This window comes from Fonsecaea multimorphosa (genome assembly GCF_000836435.1).
Source record: "Fonsecaea multimorphosa CBS 102226 unplaced genomic scaffold supercont1.4, whole genome shotgun sequence".
Classification (NCBI taxonomy): Eukaryota; Fungi; Ascomycota; class Eurotiomycetes; order Chaetothyriales; family Herpotrichiellaceae; genus Fonsecaea; species Fonsecaea multimorphosa.
This window is the reverse complement of record NW_015971638.1, coordinates 1227078-1243639: the sequence shown is the minus strand read 5'-3', so window position 1 is coordinate 1243639 and position 16562 is coordinate 1227078. Positions and strand designations below refer to the sequence as shown.

Sequence of the window (16562 nt, the reverse complement as noted above, 5' to 3'; positions counted from 1 at the left end):
GCGCCCGTAGTGGCTGAAGGCCTCGCATCCTTGGGCTCGATTTTTGATAGGGCTGCAACGCTACCTCTGTACACTTTGGCTTTCGATGCACCTCTCCAAAGTAAGTAAGCAAAAAGAAGGATATATCATCATTTGTCTCGTGAGCTATTTCAGTTGCGACTCGTTCCGCACAGGCTGTGCTAAGATCTGCTAACCTCGCTTCCCGTTGTCCTCTTTTGCTCCTAGCATACGATGTGCTTCTTCTTCACATCAAGACGCATCTCTCCGTTTCAAGATAGTCCGAGTCGGGCATCCTCACACTGGAGGAAGTGACTGGAGATGGGCTCGCCCCAAGGGTTGGTATTGCATGAGTGCAATCAAATCATGCAGCCTCGTTTTTCGTAGCCTCCTGAGTCTCATGACCGATCTCAGTATGGCCACTGTCCTCGCGCTCACGGTGAATAGCATAGCTTAGTCGCTTTTCGGGATCGACTTCACCTCTCTCCTCTCTCTTGATGTTTTGATAGTCGACGTGGGTGTTCCACGGTTTGACGTTGCTCATAAATATCTCCTCGACCTCTTCGAGGGTCTTGCCGGCCGTTTCAGGGAACAAGAAGAAGACGTGGATTGTCATGACCGTGCAGAAGATGCCAAAAATGATGTAGACCTTCCACTGAATGTTGACAAAGGCTGGGGGGACAAAGTACGACAATGCAAAGTTGAAAATCCAGTTGGCAGAAGTTGACAACGCTACCGCCTTGCCTCGCAGACGAAGAGGATACAGCTCCGGCGGATAGATCCATGAAACCGGCCCCCACGAAGGGGCAAAGGAAGCCACGAACAAATATGTGCAAGCAATTACTCCTTTAGCTGCACCACCGTGGATCTGCCAGGACTCCTCTGGCACGTGATCGACTCCTCCAGGGGGTGCGGGTTTCCCGTAAGAGGCCATCAGACCAGCATTGGCGTACATCCAAATCGCCATGAAAGTAGAGCCAATGAGCAGTGGCCATCGACGTCCCCATCGGTCAATGAATATGAGTGCGAAAATGGTCATGAAGACGTTGATGACATATTGGATAGATGAGGCCACGAGGTTGGTGTTGCCGGAGAGACCAGCCATACCTATGATCCACGTCAGTGATTCGCAAGGGTGCCAATGGATGCTTCTTACCAAAGACGTAGGTGATGTAGTACTGGAATATCTGTCAGCATGTGCTCATTCCATTGATGGTGCAATAAACGAAGAGACTTCTTCGGCAAGAGGCAATCATTCCGATAGGAGGAGAACCTACCATCATGACATTCATTCCGGTAAGTTGGGACCAGATCTGAGTGAAAACACCGATGTGTGTTCGGTTGATCATCTTTGGCTTGAAAAGCTCAAGGTAGCTGACATCGGCGTTCCTTCGTTCAAATTCACACATCTCTCGAATCTCATTCAGTTCGAGGAGCACGAATGGAGCCTCGCGATTGCCCTTTGCATGCACAAGAGCCAGAACATTGTGGCAATCTTCCCACCGATCTTTCTTCGCAAGCCATCTTCAAAGTTGTTAGCCTTGGTACACGACGACCTGGAATGCTAGTTGTACCTGGGACTTTCTGGAAGAAGGAACAACGCGAAGAAGAGAAATATGGCAGGGATCATTTGCAAACCCCACGGGATGCGGAACGCCGCCGCTCCAGAGACAAAGCTGCAACCGTAGCTGATGTAGAACATGATCAGAATACCCCAGGTGATGGCCCATTGTTGAGCTCCCACAACTCTTCCTCGCTTGCTGGGGGGTGCCAATTCGGACACATAAACAGGAACTAGATCGACTGTCAGATACAGATCCTGGAGGTAGAGACAAGCCAATAGAAGTACCTTGGGCTGAACAAATGCCGACACTGAGTCCATTGATGAAACGGCCCACAACGAGCATGCCGATGTTCTGAGAAGCGCAAACAAGGATGGAACCAATGCACCAAATAACAGCGCCGACCTGGATGGAGGTCTTTCGACCAAAGATATCGGACAGCTACACAATGTCAGTATAAATCACAACCGTTTGCACCTGCGACCTACAAATCCAGATACCAAAGCGCCAACGAATGAGCCTCCTGGCATAGAAGCAGTAATGCCGCCCTGGACGTCAGATCTCGGGCCGGAGCACTGAGGAGGCCCATCAGGGCCTTGGTTGAAGTAGCTGGTAGCAGTAGTCAGTCTCCGTATTTCACACGAGAGAATGATCGCGTGCGTGTTCGTACCACTTATATTGCTCTGTGCCGATACTGAGAGAAAATCAGTAAGGGCCATTTGTTGGATGTTTGATCTTTACTCACATGGCAGACATCGATGAGATATCGAACCCAAACAGACCACCGCCAATCACGGCGATGGCTGTGATGAAATAGATGTTACCAATCTGATACATGATGGCGACCGGCTGCCGTGGACGTGGTCAGGGCACGGATTTGGTGTCTCGAGGAGTTCACCAGAAGTGGGAAGAGGAACGGTTGATGGTATACGGCGGAAGGGGTATACTTGTATTTCCACATGGGAAGGGAATGGGTCGGAGCAACTCGAGGTATCGGGCAAGAATTTGCTGTGCGGCAGAGGACGCGTCAAGGGTTTCCCGGTGACCTCTTGCGGAGAAGTGTTACATGGCGCCAGCATCTTGCCCTGCTTCTCGTGGTTTGACACCCCCTGGTGCAGTCCAGTCAACGGGCTGTGGGGAGACGGGGAGAGAAAGCTGGAGAAGCAGACGTCTACAAGGTGCCAGGCACAGAGAGAGGGATGATGTCGTGGATCACTTGTGCTCGAGGCTGCTGGTCGAATCAGCGTCTGATGCTCTCTCCCAGTTCTGCAGACGCCATCCCGTCGCTCGGACCAATCCAAAGGACTATCTTCGTCTTAACTCTTTCTATTATGTCTTGGTGCGCTTTAGCTTCAAGATCAACGAAGCTAAATGACACTTTCCAGCAGAAGACCCTTGTACGTCACCTGCGCCACTGACCGCATTTGGTCCCGGGGACTGAAGGCAACGGTGGAGATCGTCTTGTGAAAACTTCTAGCACTGTTCCACCACGGCTATGAAGGCACAGCAGAGCCCAACCTCGTGGGGGCCTCAAATGCAACAGACCGTCGATCATCTCTCCTCTCATTTACTGATGGTAACACCAGTTTCCCCCTCACTCTTACTCGAATGTTGATCGATGCAACCTCGCCAAACGTGGAATCATAGAAGCGCACCAATCTATATGATGCTCGACATCGAGACACTCGGTTGGACTCGGTATATCTCCCAGCGAGGGTCAGGAAAACTGGCTCTCGCGGCACCACATATCCGATATTAGTCCAGGGCAACAGGGCGCGTGCCGTGTATCCAGTATCCATGACTCAAGCGTGAACCTCGCGGCGGCCTGTGTATCCTAATTCATCTCCACGTCCGAAATGAACCTATTGACCTCTTGCCGGATCGTCGACACGTGTCGGCATTCAGTTGCTGATCACGCAGCCTCATCACCTTCAAGTCCTCTGGTGTTTCGGTGGACCACCAGTATAACCCACATTGAGTGCTCGACAGGCCCACAAAGAGTGGAAATGGGTTGCAGTTCAACCATTAGGGTCCACAAAGCTGAAACCCTCAAGTCGCAACGTGATTCTTTGTATCCAGCCTTGCCAGCTAGACCTATATCCCTTCACTACATTTCAAACTTGCCACCAGTGCTCCTACCGGGTCTGTCATCTATAATGTACTCGAAGGTGATGTGCTTCCGTGCCAGCACAATTCGAAGGCATACTTCTTTCTAACCTCTGCTTTAAAAGAAGCACGGTGATATGTTCTTGGGTATGCGAGGCTGATCGATACCATCCGCCACTCTGTGACAAGAATAAGTTTCAGCTGCTTGACACACTTGCTCCAGTGAGGATCCAAAGGCTCTTTATCTTGCCTCGGACCATCTTTGCTTCTTTTTAATATACGACTTTCCTTGGGGAAGGTAAACCTTCAGACATGGCAGCAGAGATTAGCTAGTCGAAGTCGACTGCGGAACGAATATGATTGGCCAGCAATTGACCACGAGGAGTCATAATTCCTAGCCACCAGTTTGATCATGACTTCCCCCAAAAGTTGTATTGATGCCTCGAGAACGCCTGGATACCTAGGCATCCAAACACCGTGTCCTGGAGCATGTGTTACCTGGAATTTCTGTGTTTGCTGTGGTTGAGTGAAATATCGTTGTTTGGGACTTAGTTGTTTATAACCTTGACGGGGCCGAGCACGACTCAAGGAGCATCTCGATTCTACCCAGCATATGCAGCCGTACAGGTTTTCCTTTGTTCATAAAGATGCCGTCGTCTTCCTTACAGGGTCTGACGACCACAATAACGATCAAGCCGATAACGTCCGAGGCCGACATCCCCGCCTGCGCAACTGTTGCCGACGCAGCATTGAAAGCGGATGGCCTTCACGAGTTTCGGAGACGGTACAGCAAGAATGTTTACGATAACACCGTCGAGAAGTTGACCGACGCGCTACGAGACGATCGGGGCCGGTTCTTTCTATTCAAGGCCGTTGTGTCACCCGCTCGTACTGCCCAGACAGCGAACACAGAAGCTCAAGAGGAAACCATTGTCGGCTTCACGCTGTGGCGCAAGGGATACGTCGAGGTTCCTAAGATGGACCCGTTTGCTCCAAAGAAAGAGACAACGGAGAGCGCAACCACAGATACAAGTACCATCAACGTGCCAATCACAGAGGGCGTCAATGCTGAAAGCGCCGTCGACATCCAAACCATACCGACTACTCAGATCAGCGGCGACGGCGCGACTGGTCCAGCAACCAAACCAAAACCATTTTATGCAAACCCGGACGCCGAGGTGGCTCGGAAACTGGGCAATGCGTACATCGGCGCCATCAGAGGGAAGAGACATTTGTGTAGGTCATGACACTCAGTCCCAGTCCTCCACCTTGAAAGATGCATGCCCCCTTCTATGAAACTCATTTACACCGTCGCTGACCACTGATACGCTGACACTGCCTGTAGATCTACATTGGTTATCAATCCATCCATCATACCAACGGCAGGGCATTGGACAGAAGCTACTCGACTGGGGCATTGAAGTTGCCGACAGGGAAAACATCGTTGCATGGTTGTTTGCGCGACCGGCCGGGATCAGGCTGTATGAGCGTAACGGCTGGAAAGCCGTGTTGACCATCGACGTCGACGTCCCTGATGAGGATCTGACGGTGGCTCCTGTGGTGGCCATGTTGAGGGTCCCTACAAGGCAACGACAGTGAGCGAGATTCCGAACGCAAGAGGCGCTGTTGGAGGGTAAGACCATTCACACATAATATAGATTGGAAGACATGGTTTATTCTGGCTCCCCTGATTTTAGACTCCCCACATCCACCTACAACATCAGTCAACCGGAAGTTAGTACAAGTCCTTGAATAAAATAGTAAATAATAGATGTCTTGCTACAGATTTGAACCATACTCCCTCCTCCTCCATTGATATGAATCAGGATCCAAACAAGTTCAAATCCCACCGGAGCTCATGGTGCCACTTTTCCCCTCCTCCTCAACTTTTGTCTCTCATCCACGAATTGTTTGCTTACTCCTAGAGGAGTGAGGACAAGCCCAGCGAGATGCAATTCTTGAATTGATATGCGGAGACCCTCTGCTACCTTTTGGCAACAGCGACCGCATTTCATCTGGAGGAGGGGAAAGGCCCCGCCCACCAACCCGATAGGACCTGAACCCCTGTCACATACCACTCGAAAGGTATTAGGTCAGCTATGGCACTTCTTTCGAATTGGGAAGTGTTGGCACAAAGTCTCGCGTAGAAGAATATGAAGGCATGAATCGAGGCAGAATCATTAGGAGTATATTCAACCACTGGCCTAGCGAGGTAATCGACTCGAAACATTCCTGAAAAACTACCAGTAGTGAAGTTCATTGATCCCAATCTCAAGTTTTCACTCTTGCTTGTTCCCAGGTGACGGACTCATTTTGTCTTCCTAACGGATGAGCTTTTCATCGCAAAGGCTGTGGAGATCTCTTGAAAGCCTGAATATAGAATCCAGAAAGGTATGAAGACCCACAATACATTGAAAAAGACCAAATAAAGCCAGAGATAGACGGGGTCGTCGCCGGCTAGGGCGGTGTTGCCGCTTAACCACTCAGGTGCGAACGTCATAAAACCCCCATATAGCTCTCCGGTTGCGAGCATGATTGCTGTGAACCAGAGTCGGGATTGATATCGATTTTTCATACCTTCATCCGTGGTGTTCGCAACCTTGGAGATCAGATAACAGATATACAAAGCAGCCGGACCAGCCAGGCCAACAGTGAGGATCTCCAGCGATATGACGTTCAGGTCTGCACCTCCCCATCTTCGATCAGCCTTCGCATATTCTTGCCATAGTCTGGCCATGGGACCTTGAGAGTATAGGGGACCATAGCGACGGTCAGGGCGATTGTACAGGTAGGCTTGCGGCTCACCACCCCAAGACGCGGGATGTGAGACATCGGCGGTTTGCGGCGGCAGTTGCTCGTATGAGAAGAAGCAGTGGTAGAGGAAGCTGGCCTCAATGATGGAGTGAGTGAGGAAATCATAGGCGTGCCACAGGAAGAGGTAATAAAGCTTTCGAGGTGTGGACTTGGGCAGAGCAAAGGCAGCTAGTATTTGAGCTGATGGCATCAGTGCGAAGGCGATGGCGAGGGAGACGGCGCTGCCAGCATCGAGGGTGAAAGGAGGCGGAGTGGCCATGGGCACAGCAGATGCCATGATCGAAAGATAGGTCGAGAAAGGTCGTGGTAAGTGCCTTTGCTTGCCAGTTGCAGTGACGATCGATCTGCTGGGAAAAAACGTGGATGCGGAAAGTCTAGGTTAGCATGCAGGAGGAGGAAGAGGCGAGCGGGGAAGAGACTGGTCATCATTTAGGTACCTAGCTCGCTAGGTAAAGGAAAGAGCTGGAGCATCTTACAAAGAGCCAAAGAGCTGACAAGGTGCTGGGGCTCTCGTCCGCCGGGCCGCCGGCGACAGTTAAGCTTACCTATGGCTACTACTCAGGCAGGTAAGTATTGGCGGTGGTCTCCATCCTCCCCCAGGGCAATAGCTTGGGTGCCTACCTAGGTAGTAGACAACTGTCTCGCTGGGTAGCTCTCCCCAGCTTTTACCCCTCCATCGATCCAGCTTGTTGGCGAACCAACTCATCTCCTTAGGCACTCTTAGGCAAACCCCCACGCCAAACTCAAACGCATTACTTTTCCGGGGGATGAGGGGTGTTGGGATGCCTCGCCATGAGCTTCAAATCACACGACGCACATGTTCTCGGCACCGCCAGTCGACATCATTCTTTCCTCTCCTGCGCCCACCGCGTTCTATGTCGTGATCAGGTCTCGTGCATCCATTCCATCAGGCCTCCTCTTCTCAACTTTCGCAGCTTTCAACTACGTTTCGTGGAAATGGAGTCAGGCTAGGTCAGTCCCAACACTTCACTTCAATGAGCCCACCGCCGAAGATCAGGCCTTGAATCGAAAGCCAGAAGCATTTGGCGTCTGGTATCCTTCATTCGCAAATACTCTCGTCACAGCTAAACGAACCTTATGGAGACCCTCACGCACATGGCAGACGCTCTCGAAGAACCTGTTGGTGCTGGCGCGCCAACTACCTCTGAATCGCACCAAACGCTCCTACCTTGTGACGCATGCCGAAGGAGGAAAGTGAAGTGCTCAAAAGAAGAAATCTGCGAGCGGTGCATATCGGCAGGCCTGAGGTGTACAAGAGAGATTGCGCGAAAGAAGAGAGGGCCAAAGAAAGGATCAGGTTCTGTTCTCGCAAGATTGCGAGACGAAAGTCAGGCGACTTCGCCAACCGAACAAACATTCCCGCCACTTGACTTGTCTCAGTTGCAACTACAGATGCCACATTTCAGCAAAACGGTGACAAACGAAAGCCCGTTTTCGTCATCGCTAAGCTCTCCCACAAGTTCGTATTTTGGCGACACGTATGGTCCAGCCCCAGGACCGTCCACAGTCCCTAGGTCTGTACCCATCGTTCAGAATGGCACTGAATTCGACCCGACGTCACATACAGAATTTGCCCAAGCAGGCATTCAATTTCCAGCATCATGGCAGATGCAAACTTCGGAACTTCTTCAATTCCAAGCCCCTCATTCGCCTAATGGTTACATGTCGATCAGGGATCTAGCTCAGGAAATATTCCAAGAGACATACCCTCCTGTTCCGCGTGCAATTCCTCCAAGGTCCAATGCGCAAACCCCGTCAAGAGCTTCAACACCTCTTACCAAGCCCACTTCCCTCGATGCTGTGTTGAATCTTGGTCCCACCAGCGCTCCCTCTCCAACCCTAACCGCTACCAGCTCGCCTATGCCACTCCATGGACCAAAATTTCTATATCGAAGTGACTCCGGAGATCTCCACAGCCCACTTCAGATACAAGCACTCGCAGCAGAATTCGATTTGTCGGCGCGGCTCATGAGTCAATGCCTTAGTCAATATTTTAGACATCTCTACCCGATACGGCCTACAATTCACGAGAGTTCATTTCTTCAACGCCTCAATAGCTCGGTTGAATTATCAAATGAAGAAAAGATCCTAATATTATCAATTTGCGCCAACACCGTTCTTCACGCAGCACCCCAGTCAGATCTGTCACTGGATAAGAAAATGCAACTTGGAAAGCAGTTTGTCGAGCTGTGTTTTCTTTTACGATGTCAATATGATTGGGCGGAGTCGGCTACACTTCTGTCAATACAAGCCAGTTACCATATTTGCGTTGCGATGTTTGAACTCAAAAAGCCTCGGGCCCATTATTTGTATCTCCGCGAGGCTATTTCTATGGCCTTTGAACAAGGCCTGCACCTTGAATCGACCTATTTCGGCATGGATGACATCCAAGCCATCTGTTCGAGACGAACGTTCGCCTTACTCTTCATAACAGAACGTGGCCTGGCCATCCTCCGGAACAAACCCGCCCAAATCCCCCGGTTGCCAATTCTGTCCAGCGAGTATTTCGACGAGCAGGACGGAATCATTCTGGCCGGCTTCTCTGCCCTGGTCAATTTATTTTCCATCCTTGACGAGAAGTTCATCCAACTCTGGAGTACCACGCCTATGGAAACCACATCCTCGGGCTCGTATGAGCCCTACGACAACGTGGCGGCGATCCAACACTCGTTGAGCGAAATGTCATTCGACCATTTTCCCATGACGGACATTCAAAAGGCCGACGTCCTGATCACGCATCAATGGTTGAGATTGATCTTCTGGCAAGCCTCCATGCGCCAGGGCTTGATCAGCTACAGCGCCTCCGACCCCATCTTCTCCTCGACGTACCCGATCGCCATCGCGAAAGACCTGTGCGTTGCGATCAACGACTTGACGCCCAGTGCCGTCCTCGTACACGGATTGGGAATATTTGAGAAACTGTTCGAGGTCGCATATACGCTGATGGACGCGCTGACCATCGCAAACACCAATTGGTCTGACAGCGAGGAGTTGAGGTGTCTCTTTGACCTGCTCAGTGCGAGTCCGAACAGTCAAAGCACCTACGTCAAGATGCTAAGGACGAAGATCGAGGCCGAGAGGAGTCCTCCCGCTGCGAGCCCGCCTCAACCGGCGCTGGCGCCGCAGCTGATCTAGGTTACTTGAAACTTAGAGTGAGAGTCAGGAACGAGCCAAGTTAAAATATAGATAGAAAGTGGGGTGACGGTGCTGAAAGCCTGTCGACGTAAAGCCGCTATGCACTCCACCCTCCACCTCTATCGAACGGAATACATATACATCCATCTGCACGTGCTTGTACGGTTGCAATGGCACCATATGATGGACATGCGAGAAGCGAAAGAGAATGTGGCTGATTCACTAACTATCTAACTAGAGTTATCCTCGCAACGTCCTGGCTCTCGAAGGTATCCAGCACAGATATGACAAGCTTGACTCTGATACCATTGTCCACCTTCTCGAAGGAGAGGATCCCACCAACTTTATGCAGTACCTTACTAGGTATAATATTGTCAATAGTCCGAATACTTCTTCGGGCGACGCTACTCTTTACGAAGGTCGCGTGGCATCGGGAAATTCTAGAGACCCGCCGTCCCCTTTCAAATAGATATATCCGGACTGTCCGGGAAGAGAAATCAATAACCTTGAAAACTATCAGCGTCACCGAGAAATATGCTTATAGAAGTAGGCGAAAGCTGCTCAGGACCTAGCTGCCGGTGTTCAGGCAGATCAGATCGATAAAGACAAGCAAAATCTCCCTTCTTTGATGGATGTCTTCTTCAATATGCCATCCCAGCAACGAACCCGCCGTCAGCACACCAGCCCGCCCCAGTAACAAAGCTTGCCTTATTGCTCGCCAAAAAGACACAAACATCGGCGATTTCTTCGGGCAGTCCGAATCTCCTCATCGGCGTGTTCTTGACCGCGTTGTCCTCGAGCCACTTCCTGGTTCCAGGGTCCGGGTTCGTCATTGGAGAATCCACGATCCCTGGCAGGACAGCATTTACCCGGATCCGTTCAGAGGCATAGTCGATTCCATCGGAGCGGGTGACCGCCAACACGCCGGCTTTGGCACCGCAGTATGCAGGACAGTTGGACTGCGACACTAGTGCGAGACCGGAGGAGATGTTGACAATGCTACCGCGCTGGGCGCGAGTGGGCGGAATCTGAGCTTCGGGATAAGCGTCGCAATCCAGAGATTGAGTGCTCATGGTGCGCAGAGCTTCGCGGGAACACAGCCACAGGCCGCGGTAATTCACGCTGTTCTGCCTGTCGAAATCCTCGACGGAATAGTCGGTGGAACGGCCAAAGAGAATGATCCCTGCACAATGCACGGCATAGTCGAGACGGGAGAATGTCTCCTTGGCGTCGGCGTAGGCCCGCGTGATACTGTCTGGGTTGGAAACATCACACTTGTAGGTGTGGATTTTCAGAGAGCTGTTGCTTCCAACTGCCGCCTCCTCGATGAGCTTTTTGGTAGTCGAGAGCCCTTCTTCGTTCAAGTCAAGGAGCGCGAAGCGTGTGCAGCCTGCTTCCGCAAATGCTAGAGCCGTTGCTCGCCCGATGCCCGAGCCCGAGCCAGAAATGAGTGCCACCCCCGGGAGTTCTGTTTTACCCATCATTGCAGTTGGTCTGAAGATGAAAGCGACACCCTCGTCGTTGTGGGAGATCTTGGATGAAATGAGAGTCGATCAATTTGCTGAGAGGAGATATGTAGCTCTTGCTGGAGACGTCTCCCCGCTATATCGCGCTTGCCACGTCAGTATGGCGGCAGCTAGAGCGGTTGGAGTGGTGGAGCTTGTACATAAAAGTACAAAGTACAGCGAAGGAGCGGGGTGTCACGTGCAATAGCAATGTGAGGTTCTCTCGAGTCCGATACGCCCGTACCTCGTATACGTTTGATCCGACTCTGGTGGACAGGGAAATAGACGGATGAGTTGACCAGTTATAGCGTTTGAGATGGGCCGTAGTGATCTCCTTGGAAAGGGAACTCTTTCGCCCTCAAAAGAAATCGTCGTCGTCGTCATTCCGTCCCACCATTATGGGTCGTTGCTGTCTGACATGGCCCTCCCGTCCGGGCTGTTGCATTGTCAGAGCTTGCTTGAAGGCATCCGCATAACCGCTTGCAGTGCCGCACCCTGTATCAGCATATACTCTCTCGGCATCTGGGAGCCACTTCTTGATCTGCTCGGCACGGTTGTAGTTGCTCGGATGGGTGGACAAGAACTGCGGAGGTTCAAATTCTGATGCTTTGCTCATGCGTTGCCAAAAGTCCAAGGCTCCTCGGGGGTCGTAGCAAGCCTCGGCCATCATGAGGAGGCCTATCCGGTCGGCTTCGGCTTCCTGCGTTCTCGAATTCGGAAGAGACAGCAACAACTCAGCGATGGCACGTCCGGATTGGCCGCTGATATCAAAGACGAGAGAAACGGCCAAAGCAGCAACGAGGACGATGCTTGACCTTGAGGCTCTCTCCGCGGCGTGATGGGCGACGTTGTGGGCGATTTCGTGACCTAAGACGGCAGCAAGGCCAGTCTCGCTCTCGCAAATGGGCAGAATTCCCGAGAAGACAAAGACTTTTCCGCCAGGCATGACAAACGCGTTCTTCTGGCCAGGGTCATTGATGACATGGACCCGCCAGTCGTCGCCTGCCAGACCGCGAGTGGTTGGAAGCAACTTTTCAATAACTTTGGCGACTTGCATGGTTTGAGGGTGGTCGGACGGAAGGACTTTGCCTTGGAATTCTTGCAGGACAGATTTGTACATGTCAGATCCACCGAACAGTTCCTTCTCTGCCGCCGGAGACATCAGATTGAAGCGTCGTCGGTGAGTGACAGGGACCTCTTCGAGGTTGTAGACATAGAACACTCCGCCGCCCACCCCGACCACAGTCAGCGGCCTCTGGTAATTCCGCCAAATGTACTGCATGCGATAGACGGGACCAAAGTTGCTCCATCGCTGCCCCTGGCCCTGTCCCTGCCCATTTCCAGTCCCTTCCCCAAATCGCTTATAACGCGGATTCGAGCCCCAAGACGCTGACCGTCGTGGTTGAAAGCGTGAAGCTTGTCCCAACCTGAGAATAGTACTGGAAGGGGGTTGGAAACGTGGGCGAGCTGCTTGACTGGCAGCTCGCTGGAATACCCGGAAGGTGAACATGGAAGAGTAAAGGGGTCTCACAGTGTCCCCAGAAGCCTACAGATACCAGACTTGATAGATGAGTAGCGGACGTGCGAGATGAATGGCCTAGGGCGCCAGAGACTGGCAAAACATGAATCTCGTCGGGCTCCAAAGCTCACATAATAACATAGGATTCGGGACCATCTTCCAGGCGATGGCAAAAGGCGGACGAGGCAGAAGTTGAAATGACGCGGGAAGCCGGTGACGTTCGTCATGTGAGCTCCGCACCAATCTCAACCTCTTCCTGCCTTCTTTAACCAGCACCTGTTTTGATGCCTCTGAGCCATTCCCAGATACAATAATGGCGTTAGTCGCGTACTCAGACTCTGAGGGTTCAGAGGACGAGAAGGTCATCCCGCAAGCAAAGGCCGAGAAGCCTGCGACGAAGACTGCGAGCAACACAAACACAACCTTTACTGTCGACAAAGCCAACCCCAGAAAGATTCAAGTCAAGCTACAAGATGCGCCCATCAACGGCAATACGGATGGAGAGCCTCCTCTGAAGCGACCTCGAATCGGCGCTGGTGCAGGAACATTCAGTGGTTTCAACGCAATGCTTCCTGCCCCCAAGCGCGACGCCGACGCCAAAGCCCCTCCAAAGCCTGCCACGAGAAAAGTCTTCAGCTTGAAGACCGGTGCCGAGCCTGGTTTCAGCAGGGAGGCGGATGAAGAGTTGCGCAATCTATTTGCAGAACAAGAGCAGCAAAGGCATACCACAAACACTGATACGGATGAGACAATGCCTTCAATCCCCAAACGTGCAGACCCTGCAACAAATGCGCCGAAGGAACAATCAATGCAAGGAAATCCCTTCATGTTCAAACCCCTCTCGGTGGCACGAAATAATAAGAAGTCGAAACGGAAAGTGGATGGAACGAAATCGACCATCACGCTGGGGCAGGACGCGGTCACAACTCCTGTGTCAAGGGATGCATCTGCGACATCCCTTTCAGCTGAGCCTGTTCCTCCGCCAAAGAAAGTCAGCCTTTTCTCCATGGGCGGAGAGACAGCAACGGTGCAACAACCTCAGCCTCAGCAAGACGAGGACGAAATCGTCGAGTTCCTGGACGAACCGCTTGATGAGGCCATAACTCCAGCGCAAACAGAAGGCCTCGTCAACGGATCGGCCACTTCTCAACCTCAATCCCTTGATTCCATCGCTGCCGATCTGAATCTCTCAAAAGCAGACCGGCGACAGCTGTTCGGGCGCCGCGGCCAACCAAGCGGTACTGCCATCAACGTGGTCAACTTCAACACGGATCAAGAATATGCGGCCAACGAAGTGCTGCGCGCAAACGGCGAGCAAGTGCAACACAATCCAGTCCGCGCCATTGCCCCAGGCAAACACAGCCTGAAACAGCTTGTGAATGCCGCCACTGGGCAGAAAGAGGCACTTGAAGAGAGCTTTGCAACAGGCAGAAGGAATAAAAAGGAAGCTGGAAGCAAGTATGGTTGGTGAGATCATTGGCTCTACACGGTCGACGCCTGAGCAGCTCCATTCGAGACTTGTTTTGACAAGGAAATGAGATATCCAACAATCTGTCCCGAGTGATAACAATAAGGACATCCTCTCCTCGATGTTCGCCCCGGTGGTCTCCTACTGCTTCTTCGCCGCCTCACCACAAAGCCATCGCTCGCGCAAGCTGTTCATATGCATGGTCGACGTCGGAAGGAACAGTCCCCGTTCCATGGTCGACATACGGTTCCCACTTCACAAACTCATCCATAAAGCTATCATCCAGTTCCGTGCCAATATTACCGTAGTTGATACCAGTACCTTGCTGCCCCTCAGCAGCCTTATCCAAAGCTCCACCTTGATTGGAATTGTATTGATTCTGGTTATTGCCAGCACCATTTTGAGAATGTGGAACACTGAACGTTCGATGCGGATCGTGCCGAATTGTGCCTGTTGCTGGAATGTCGCCCGGTTCTGCTCTATTGGCTTCACCCTGCGCCCCTCCGACATCATTTGCAGCATTGGGCTGCCCGGGTTGACTTGGTCTTACTGAAACCTGTCGATACTGGCCTAGAGCCCTGACAACTGCTTGCTGCTGTTGGCTCCAAAGTGGGTGGTGAGGAGGTGCGCTCACGGACGTGGTGTTTTGGTTCGTAACTACATTGTCTCTTCTGTCCAAAGTGTCTTCCCAAATTGGCTCAATTGGCGGCATGCCTGGAAGACCACCGCGACGACGGCAGCGTCTCGGTTGAGACTGGGCAAGCAATGGACCATGGTTGTTACTCTGGCCTTGACTTTGATTTTGGTTCAACTGTGTCATGGAGGTGTCAAATCCGTCGTGAGTTTGCATTTCGGCAAGCGGGGATGCAATGTCTTCTCAGGCGCGCGAAATCTGTTGCAATGTTTTCCGGCTGCGGATGAGTTGTTCAGTTAGGAAAAGCTGGTGAGGAAGTGGTTGAAATGAGGTGTGCAAAGCAATCGAGGGCAGTTGTGCACTGACAACTGTAACCGTGGTTACTCGAGGCAGTGGGGGAGGCAGAAAGTGAGGCAGTGACAGTGACTGTTGCTGTCCAGGCCATCGCGTTGACTTCGCGTCCTGCCACGGCATTTCAGGCAAGTCTCTTTGGAGGCAGTGAAGGAGCAGCAGCAGAAGATGTTGTGTTCTCGTGTCTCACCGTCTGCAGTTGGCTCCGTGTCATGGCCCCGGGCCAGTGACAATCCGGATTGCGCTTTCTCTTCGCGCAGTTGCCACAGACAGGCTTTACAGCGTCACATCTCTTATGCTGGAGGATGCAGCGCTCACAGCGGTGGCCAGTCTGTCCTTTGGTCCCCGTTGGTCTGCCGCGCCCACGTCTACCGCCGCCATCTGGGTTGTTCCCGTCCACACTGACACCATTGGTATCTACCCCATTGTCATTTTCATCCTGCTCTTCATCTCCCTCGTTTCCAGAAGGATTTTCTGAGCGGTGGCGAGCCGAGTATTGTGTTGATGCCTCAACAGCCTCAGGAATGGACTGGGGCTGCATTTTGTCAAACTGTGTCAGATTTCCAAACTTGCTAACAGGAAACAGAGCAGTTAGAAGGCAAGGTCATATACGTACCTGAGACTCCCCCCATTCGCAACCCATGACACGAAGAGCTTCTCGGGCATACTGGACAAGACGTTGATGGTCTGTGCTCTCGGGCAGATTCGCAAGCTGTGTGCTTGAATGGTGACTTTGTGACCGGCCTTGTTGTCCGGAGTTGTTCGATCCAGATCGTGTGCCGCCAGTATCAGGAACTTGCGAAGCATCACGAGGAGAAGCATTGTCGTCTGATGCAGATGTATCCATCTTGTCGAACTCACTAGCTAGTGAGGGAGAGAGTTTTCTAGGCTGCAAAGCAGGAGCGCAAGAGCTGTGGTTTTCGTGTGTGCGCGTGTGTTCAGAAATGCCTCACCCTCCGCGAGGATCGATCAAGAGAGCCAGCTGCAGTTTGACGTTGTTCTCTTTCCTGTTGAAGCGCCCAGCCATGACCACCCACGCCCCTTGGATTACTGTCCAGTGCCTTGTTCACTTCACTCTACCCTCATCCGTGTATTCACCGCCATCGCAATCACATGAGTGAGTGAGTGCGTGCGTGCGTGAAGTGGCTGACGGACCGGTCGTTGAGAGGAATACCACCTGTTTCTCCAACATTGTGGTTTCTCTCTGCATGGCATAGTGAGGACCAGAGTCTCAAAGTGCGGATCCTTGCCTCGCCTGCTCAAGAAGATAATTTCTCAAAAGGTACCTGGATGTACAAGTACGGCTTTATATACTTTATTGTAGGCACCCAGCTAACCTATGTATCTATCTACATAGCTAAACATGTACCTACGTCCCGAGCACTCGACTGAGATCTCGACGCCCATCCACGGACAAGACATTTCAAAAGACCTAATGATGGCCCAAGAA

At 52.0% G+C, this 16562-nt stretch overlaps 9 protein-coding genes across 9 annotated transcripts; 3 read left to right on the top strand and 6 right to left on the bottom strand.

Moving 5' to 3' along the window:
* Positions 1-361: 361 nt before the first annotated feature.
* Positions 362-2396, bottom strand: Z520_03102 (uncharacterized protein; the record flags this gene model as incomplete). Its single annotated transcript, XM_016773615.1, has 8 exons — positions 362-1104; positions 1154-1175; positions 1275-1521; positions 1572-1791; positions 1847-2000; positions 2048-2168; positions 2230-2253; positions 2305-2396. 8 exons carry the CDS (start codon positions 2394-2396, stop codon positions 362-364), a joined length of 1623 nt encoding a protein of 540 aa, XP_016635672.1.
* A 1916-nt stretch (positions 2397-4312) lies between these two features.
* Z520_03101 (uncharacterized protein) lies at positions 4313-5264 on the top strand (the record flags this gene model as incomplete). The annotated part of the gene is made up of 2 exons (XM_016773614.1): positions 4313-4901; positions 5011-5264. The coding sequence occupies 2 exons, from the start codon at positions 4313-4315 to the stop codon at positions 5262-5264; spliced, it is 843 nt and encodes a 280-aa protein (XP_016635671.1).
* A 709-nt stretch (positions 5265-5973) lies between these two features.
* Positions 5974-6756, bottom strand: Z520_03100 (uncharacterized protein; the record flags this gene model as incomplete). Its single annotated transcript, XM_016773613.1, has 1 exon — positions 5974-6756. The coding sequence occupies one exon, from the start codon at positions 6754-6756 to the stop codon at positions 5974-5976; it is 783 nt and encodes a 260-aa protein (XP_016635670.1).
* Positions 6757-7595: 839 nt separating this feature from the next.
* Z520_03099 (uncharacterized protein) lies at positions 7596-9635 on the top strand (the record flags this gene model as incomplete). The annotated part of the gene is made up of 1 exon (XM_016773612.1): positions 7596-9635. The coding sequence occupies one exon, from the start codon at positions 7596-7598 to the stop codon at positions 9633-9635; it is 2040 nt and encodes a 679-aa protein (XP_016635669.1).
* Positions 9636-10276: 641 nt separating this feature from the next.
* Positions 10277-11116, bottom strand: Z520_03098 (uncharacterized protein; the record flags this gene model as incomplete). Its single annotated transcript, XM_016773611.1, has 1 exon — positions 10277-11116. One exon carries the CDS (start codon positions 11114-11116, stop codon positions 10277-10279), a length of 840 nt encoding a protein of 279 aa, XP_016635668.1.
* Positions 11117-11498: 382 nt separating this feature from the next.
* Positions 11499-12650, bottom strand: Z520_03097 (uncharacterized protein; the record flags this gene model as incomplete). Its single annotated transcript, XM_016773610.1, has 1 exon — positions 11499-12650. One exon carries the CDS (start codon positions 12648-12650, stop codon positions 11499-11501), a length of 1152 nt encoding a protein of 383 aa, XP_016635667.1.
* Positions 12651-12972: 322 nt separating this feature from the next.
* Positions 12973-14130, top strand: Z520_03096 (uncharacterized protein; the record flags this gene model as incomplete). Its single annotated transcript, XM_016773609.1, has 1 exon — positions 12973-14130. One exon carries the CDS (start codon positions 12973-12975, stop codon positions 14128-14130), a length of 1158 nt encoding a protein of 385 aa, XP_016635666.1.
* A 157-nt stretch (positions 14131-14287) lies between these two features.
* On the bottom strand, positions 14288-14977 carry Z520_03095 (uncharacterized protein; the record flags this gene model as incomplete). Its single annotated transcript, XM_016773608.1, has 1 exon — positions 14288-14977. The coding sequence occupies one exon, from the start codon at positions 14975-14977 to the stop codon at positions 14288-14290; it is 690 nt and encodes a 229-aa protein (XP_016635665.1).
* Positions 14978-15236: 259 nt separating this feature from the next.
* On the bottom strand, positions 15237-15934 carry Z520_03094 (uncharacterized protein; the record flags this gene model as incomplete). The annotated part of the gene is made up of 2 exons (XM_016773607.1): positions 15237-15684; positions 15729-15934. 2 exons carry the CDS (start codon positions 15932-15934, stop codon positions 15237-15239), a joined length of 654 nt encoding a protein of 217 aa, XP_016635664.1.
* Positions 15935-16562: the final 628 nt, after the last annotated feature.